Source organism: Sinocyclocheilus rhinocerous, unplaced genomic scaffold (genome assembly GCF_001515625.1).
Source record: "Sinocyclocheilus rhinocerous isolate Xijiao unplaced genomic scaffold, SAMN03320098_v1.1 scaffold1570, whole genome shotgun sequence".
Classification (NCBI taxonomy): domain Eukaryota; kingdom Metazoa; phylum Chordata; class Actinopteri; order Cypriniformes; family Cyprinidae; genus Sinocyclocheilus; species Sinocyclocheilus rhinocerous.
The window spans coordinates 126009-133650 of record NW_015664984.1 but is presented as its reverse complement, the minus strand read 5'-3'; the positions used below and the strand labels follow the sequence as shown (position 1 = coordinate 133650).

General features: G+C 37.4%; 3 protein-coding genes across 3 annotated transcripts in view; 1 reads left to right on the top strand and 2 right to left on the bottom strand.

Annotated features, from left to right (window-relative positions):
* Positions 1-752, bottom strand: part of tmx2b (thioredoxin-related transmembrane protein 2b) — a 6109-nt gene extending 5357 nt beyond the window's left edge. The window contains exon 1 of the mRNA XM_016541350.1: positions 440-752. Coding sequence (XP_016396836.1) covers positions 440-628 — 189 coding nt within the window. The 5' untranslated portion in view covers positions 629-752. The remainder of the gene's footprint in view (positions 1-439) is intronic.
* Positions 753-1523: 771 nt separating this feature from the next.
* On the top strand, positions 1524-5754 carry LOC107730510 (mediator of RNA polymerase II transcription subunit 19-B). The gene is made up of 6 exons (XM_016541351.1): positions 1524-1839; positions 3378-3500; positions 3851-3984; positions 4200-4296; positions 4379-4473; positions 5133-5754. The coding sequence occupies exons 1-6, from the start codon at positions 1635-1637 to the stop codon at positions 5196-5198; spliced, it is 720 nt and encodes a 239-aa protein (XP_016396837.1). The 5' UTR covers positions 1524-1634; the 3' UTR covers positions 5199-5754.
* A 91-nt stretch (positions 5755-5845) lies between these two features.
* Positions 5846-7642, bottom strand: part of slc43a1b (solute carrier family 43 member 1b) — a 14701-nt gene continuing 12904 nt past the window's right edge. The window contains exons 13-14 of the mRNA XM_016541352.1: positions 6941-7064; positions 5846-6803 (exon numbers count right to left, since the gene is read on the bottom strand). Coding sequence (XP_016396838.1) covers positions 6612-6803; positions 6941-7064 — 316 coding nt within the window. The 3' untranslated portion in view covers positions 5846-6611. The remainder of the gene's footprint in view (positions 6804-6940; positions 7065-7642) is intronic.

The window sequence follows — 7642 nt, the reverse complement described above, 5'->3', positions numbered from 1 at the left end:
TATATTATAAATACCTTATAAATTATACTAAATTATATAGTACAGTTTTAATATGCTTTCACTTTTATTGTTTCAAAATCCTACAAATTTCTGTGAATTTAACAGTGCCCAGATTTACCCACTTTTGCTGTATTGTTCAGGGTTTTGGAACCCACTGTGTGCCATATTTTTATCATAAATAAATATAAAGACACAACAGTGAATGATACAGATGCACCACACGTGGGACACGTTGCCCATTTACTTATTTCCACATGCATTATTTTTATGTATGGTATTCCGAACTTTTTTACCGTGATTTGGGCTTGTTTTCTTGCCAGCTAAATATAGACCCCCAAATTCTGCTGGCCACTGCCCAGTCCCCTTGTTACGAAGCAGGTTAGCTGTATCCGTTATCATTAATCATGTGTTAAACCCCAAAGGTCTGCTTTATACATACCCAGTCAAAATCGCATGAATTTCCATCCTCGCGCTGCGTCGAAAGATGTTCGCAGATCCCAGGCGTTTTGCGGACAAGCAGGAACGCGATAGACATAAATAACGAGGCGATGTAGTATGGCTTTAGTAGCCATTTGTAAACCTGCGGCAAATGATACAGAAACGCGAAGAGAGCTGTTAATAATGCCATTCTTCTTTTTAATTTTTAGAAAACGAGTGCTGCGGTGATCCGAGACAGCAGAATTCGCATCAATGCGATACAATATTCGTCGGCAAATGACTTAAACGATTTAAAGGGACAGAGGTCACTGCGGACGAAGAAAAAATCCGCCCGCCTCTTTATAGCGCGCCCATTGATTGGTCACTTTCCTGAAACGACGTCGCTTATTGGTCGTGATGTCACATAAAGGGAAGGACAAGAGGAAGTGTGTCGCTTTTTTTCTTTACCGTAATAAATAAACTCCCAGCGACGATTTTGACATGCGTCACTGACACAAACGTTAATTATTTGTCTCATCTTATATAATTATTTACGCAGATAAACTACAGTAGTATACAATATAATGCATTTTTAGGGCGCATTATATGAGTCTATTTGGTGCAGTTTTGGAACTGGGTACTATAAGATCACGTACTTGATAAATTACGGTAAGTTTCCCCAAACAACCGGAAGCAATTGTCAACAGATCGTCGTTCTGCAGTAGCAAAGCCGAGATAAACGCCCACACAGTAATAACATCGTAGTGTAATTTTGCCATCATGACCGAAATCTTCTCTCTGTATGGTCAGCCTGATTCACAGGGTCCAGCAGGGCCCTCTGCGCTTGGCTTTGGATCTGGGAAACCTCAGGTACCCCAAAACATGGGCCCGATGTGTTTCCCGCATCAGATGGTGGATGAAGGGGGTCCGATCAGAAAACCCGCCGCAACGAGAAACGTTAATTATTTGTCTCATCTTATATAATTATTTACGCAGATAAACTACAGTAGTATACAATATAATGCATTTTTAGGGCGCATTATATGAGTCTATTTGGTGCAGTTTTGGAACTGGGTACTATAAGATCACGTACTTGATAAATTACGGTAAGTTTCCCCAAACAACCGGAAGCAATTGTCAACAGATCGTCGTTCTGCAGTAGCAAAGCCGAGATAAACGCCCACACAGTAATAACATCGTAGTGTAATTTTGCCATCATGACCGAAATCTTCTCTCTGTATGGTCAGCCTGATTCACAGGGTCCAGCAGGGCCCTCTGCGCTTGGCTTTGGATCTGGGAAACCTCAGGTACCCCAAAACATGGGCCCGATGTGTTTCCCGCATCAGATGGTGGATGAAGGGGGTCCGATCAGAAACCCCGCCGCAATGAACGAGCCCTTCTACCTGCTGCGAGAACTGCCCAGTGAGCGCCTCTTTGTGATTTTAATATTGGGGATATTATTGATTTCGTCGTAATAATATATAATAAAGTACTGTGTCAGTGTCAGCGTCATTCTAGAGTGATTGTATAGCATGTACCCAGGTATTTACATGGTAATTCAAAGAATACCATGGTAACCATAGTACCAGGGCAGGACTTAGCGGAGCAAAACGGAATTTTGTGTCTGAAAGTTACTCTGTAAGTTGTTGTTTATTGTACATTAGCGATCGTGCAGATATTTGAGAAAAAAGCAGGACTCCTGTTTGTGTGATAGGCTAAGTCCTGTATCATAGGCATGGCTGTGTTATAAAAACAGAAACTCATTAAATTGCTATTGTTTTATTTAAAATCATATTGATTACATTTCTTCCTCACTAGGCCTATGTGTAATGGCAGTAAGACGAGAGAGAGCGCTCAAAACTCATCAGATGATCGCATCATTTAGTGGAACATTAATATAGTAATATAGAATCATCCTCTGTAAAGATATGAGGTGTGAACATTTAAGAATTTATCATTATCCTTCTAAATGTGCGCTCTTTTGGGGCTAAAGGCTTAATGGAGCTGTTTAAAGTAGCCATGTGATAACAAACCAAACGGTGCAGACGCGATTCAATACGTGTGTCCTTCTTCTATGTGAAATAATCATAAATACCAGCTTATGCTGTTTGATTGTGGCCTCGAAGGTCGTAGTTGTAAGCTGTAGCCCTGGCTGGCCCGTTTAGATCTTGCGTGCGCAGTGGAAATGCGGCTAATAATTTCTGAATACTGACTGGCATATAACAAACAAATCAAACAAACGTAAATGGGCAAAGGCGGGACCCATGGGCTGCAGCTCACTCAAGCCCAATGGTAAGTCCGGCCATGCATAGGACCATACCATGCAATATATGTCATGCCATTACCCTAGTAACAATAGTTAACACTATTGTAATCACTGTTACTCAAAAATATAATAAAATGAAAAGAAAATCACTTATTCATTTGTTATGGCTTTGATTTTATTAAAAAATAATGGTTGTATTTTGTTTTATAGTTTTTAACCAGGGAGCCGGGGCCACTAGAGGGCCTCAGCAAACTTCCAAGAGGGCCTCTTGAGACAAAACAAGCTTTAAAATAAGATACAAAAAAAAAAAAAAAAAAGTGTGATTTCTCAGAGTGGAAAAGTCATGTAATTTAATAAATATTAATTAAAAAATCTTACAATTAATTGGCCATTTTTTTATCATGAATATACATTACATATTGTTCTGCTAGCTATATATTGGTTAAAAATAGTGGGATCCCTGAAGAACATTTTGCATTTAAAACTTTATTTAATTATTTTAATTTTAATTATTGTTAGGTACTTGTTGTAATCTATGATGAAACAAAACATAGTCATTACAGCAGATTTACCAAAGGAAACCAATCAGCCTTGGAGTCAAAAAGATGTTACCATGGTAAATTTTGTAATGGTAGTGGGTTATTTTAGAGTTTATGTCACCTTTATGAACCGGTTAACACTCATGTCTTCACAGTGGAGAATGAGCTGACAGGACACACTAATCTCATCACACACTACAACCTGGAGCACGCTTATAACAAGTTCTGCGGAAAGAAGGTGAAGGAGAAACTCAGCAACTTCCTTCCAGAGCTTCCTGGTGTGTATGCATACTTTTACCTTTCACTGCCGATTTTACAGTGGTTCTAGAACCTTAAAGGGATAGTTCACCTAAAAATGAAAATTCTGTTATCATTTACTCACCCTCCATTTGCTTCTTTGCTCTGTTGAACACAAAAGAAGATATTCTGAGGAATGTTGGTAACCAAACAGTTCACAGCAGCCATTGACTTCCATAGTATGAAAAAAAATTCTATGGAAGTCTATGGCTACCGTCAGCTGTTTGGTTACCAACATTCTTTTTATTATTTTGGGGTGAACTATCCCTTTAACTATCCGCCACTGCCTGTATTGAAACTACATAGTTTTTTTGATCCTTCTGTATTCCAGGTATGATCGACAGCCCAGGCATTCAGGACAACAGCTCTCTGCGATCTGTCATTGAGAAGCCGCCAGTGTGCAACAACTCGTTCAGTCCTCTCACTGGGGCTATGCTCACCGGCTTCAGGCTACACACTGGCCCTGTAAGTGTGTGTGTGTGTGTTTGTGATAGAGGCTAAAGAAGGATCCCCTTTGCATTTAGGGAGGCAAGTGTAACTGATGCTGCCTCTACTTTGACTGTACTCGGAGGTTTGTCGATGTCTTTCTTAGACAGCGTTGGTAGCGAATGGTTATGTGGGTCAGACGTTTGTTGTTGTTTTGCAAGCAAGATTTATTGACTCTCTCTGTCCTGACAAAGTTACCAGAGCAGTACAGACTGATGCACATTCAACCACCGAAGAAGAAGAACAAACACAAGCATAAACATCATCGGCCTCAGGATCCCTTACCGCCAGGTGACGGTCAAACACAAACACACAAAGAAACGAACGTTTGCTTTCTTAAATCTTGACTGTCAAACTCACGTCTTTACCACAGAAACTCCGTCAGATTCAGACCATAAGAAGAAGAAGAAAAAGAAGGACGATGACCCAGACAGAAAGAAAAAGAAGAAAGATAAGAAGAAGAAAAAGGTTAATTTGAGTTATTATGGTCTTCATATGACAGTACAGATTACAATTGGCCTTAATTTATAAGAACTCTTCTACACTACTGTTCAAAAACTTTGGGCTCAGTAAGATTTTTTAAATGTTTTAAAGTCTCTTATGCTCATTTATTTGATCAAAAATACAGTAAAACAGTAATGTTGTGAAATATTATTACAATGTGAAGTACATATTTCAATATATTTTAAAATGTAATATATTCCTGTGATGGCAAAGTTGAATGTTCAGCATCTCTACTTCAGTGTCACATGATCCTTTCTGAAATCATTCTAATATACTGATTTGCTGCTCAAGAAACATTTCTTATTATTGTCAATGTTGAAAATAGCGTTGCTGCTTAATATTTTTATGGAAACCATTATTCTCTGATTAATAGAAATATAGAACTGCATTTATCAAAAATGATCAAAAATATTTTGTAAAATTACAAATGTCTTTACTGTCACTTTTGATACATTTAATGCATCCTTGGTACAAGAAAGTATTAATTTCATACCGTAAAGCTTCTAACAGTAGAGTATGTTTTTGATTTGTTCATACATTAATACAATATTAATTCAATTGTGATAAATAGTACACCTGATATATCTCTGATAAATACAATATTGTTATTTCTCCATGTTCAGAATCGCCACAGCCCTGATCACCCAGGCATGACTGGAGCTCAGCCCAGCAGCAGCAGTCTGAGATAAAAAACTGCCTCAATGGCAGAAAAACAAGAGGAACAAGATGAAGAGAAGCACAAGCTGGACAATTGGGCCTTTTCTGGGATGTCACAGATTTAATGTTACAGTGACTCAGATATGTGTGTATATAGTGTGAGAGTATATCATTATGTAATGTACCAGAACACCTGGTAACCATCGCATCTGTTATATTTGTAAGTGTCTTAGTGCCTCTGTGTCTATTTATGAGTACGATGAATCATTTTTCATTCAACTTTTTTAAAACCTTTTTTACAAATAAAACAATCAGCTGAGAAATGGGCTGATTTGTGAAAAAATATTTGCATTTTTTTTTCTTTCAGGCATATTTACAGTCGTGAGCACAGTACAAGCACCATTATGTTGAACAATCATTAGAATCACTGAAACCGATAACATGATTACAGTTCTGTAACATACAGAACAGCACTTTTGAAACAGCGAATATAGTGCAAAACTGGCCTCTGCAATAAAATGAATCATCTGTATTTGTCATATAAAGCTGCATTTTCATCAGGTTTGTGAGAGAGGGATGGCAAAAAAAATCTATGTCAAGGTAAAGTGAGCATTACATGAAGCCCTGCCTCATTTACCTGAGTCTTGAAGGAGGATGAGGTTCACCTGGTAGAAAAACATTACATTCTCTACATTCCGTAAATGGCGAGCATTGTTTAAACATTTTTAAATGCGCATACTAGTGAATTTGAAAATGTCTGTGTCCTGCACATTCATAATAAAGATCATAACATGATAGAATACAAGTTCACAGTCATTTGTGAGCTACTCTCCTGAAAACTCCGGCATAGACTTTCAAGGAGGCTTTTTGATGGAGACATGGAGACTGAAGGTCAAGTTTCCCTTTTATAATATCTCAGCAAGTTAGATCAAGTTTTGATTAAAGATTATGAACACAAAATGATTGTCTTTGGTATAAAATGCACTGATTAATTGTGCACAATAACACTGTGGTTTTCTTAAAGTAAATAGAGCAAATTTTGATTCATACTGACTAACAAAAGTTTCGAGGCAGGAGGTGCTTCACGGAAGGACGTTTCGATGTTTTTGATCATATTTAACCTCTGGTTCTGCTACCATTTTAATGGACATCTCAAAGTGTCAATGCAATAATAATAATTGAAGAAAACTGCAAACTATATATTGTAGGTCATGGCATAATGTTTTTCTGATTGATAATAAAAGCCTTGAAAATACATCCTGCCCAGTCACACAGTCGAAGCCTTGACTGATGCTTTGTTTTTAACACTGTTTTATATTTGTCAAGACTCAACAACAGTGACTGAACACGAAGTCCGATAATTCCGTTTCTGAAGTGCCATGATATAATAACTCATAAATCAGGTGTATAATTCACATACACCTCAATCCTAAATGTTTTCCACCTCAGACGTTCCCGTTCGTTTGATATTTTGCTGAATCATTTGTTTGGTTGAGGCTGTTGCTCTCCTGCGCTGACTGGCTCATTGACAGACTATGAAGCACTGCCTTCTCCTTTATAATTTGTCTCTGGTGGTAGAAGAGGTATCCCGGCAGCAGGAATCCAACCAATGAGAACACAAGCAGGCCCAAGTTGATCTGTTGATTCAAAAAGTGTTATGTTTGGTACTTTGTCCAAAATCTTGATTCTGTTGACCTGCACTACACTACAATACAAATGCACATTTGCTTTGCACATGAATGGTGTATTATACTCAACAATGTGTTTGTCTCACCCAATAAGGATCACCCTTCAATGGTCCCAGCATCCACATGAAGAGTGGTTGTTGTAGGAGGGCAAACACAGCACTGATCATGGACTGCAAGCCCGTCAGAGTGCCAAAGTGATTGGCTGGGTAGCTAAATATGCAAATAAACACTTTGAGGATACCATAAACAGCAAATATTACACATATGCAACTTACGGAGCCATTTCTAACAGTTATTTGGGATTCAAATCAGAGTATTATCATTAACTAAAACTAAAACCCATTAAAAAAATTTTTTCATAAGATAAACATTAACTGAAAACTAAAATATTAAAAAAACTTCAACTTATTTTAATTCACCTAGATACCAAGGCAACATTTATCATTTGTGTTTAAAGTACTAGAATAACAGAAACTAAATTAACTAAAACTAAAATTTACTAAAAACTATGAAGACAAAAAAAATAATAAAAATGGCAAACACACAACAACATTTCAAAAACTTTAAATTTAAAATAAAAACTTTTTTACAAAAACATAAAAAGTCTGATTCATTATATGTGACCCTGGACCACAAAACCAGTCATAAGGGTCAATTTTTCGAAACTGAGATTTATACATCATCTGAAAGCTGAATAAAGCTTTCCATTGATGTATGGTTTGTTATGATAGGACAATATTTGGCCGAGATACAACTATTTGAAAATCTGGAATCTGAGGGTGCAAAAA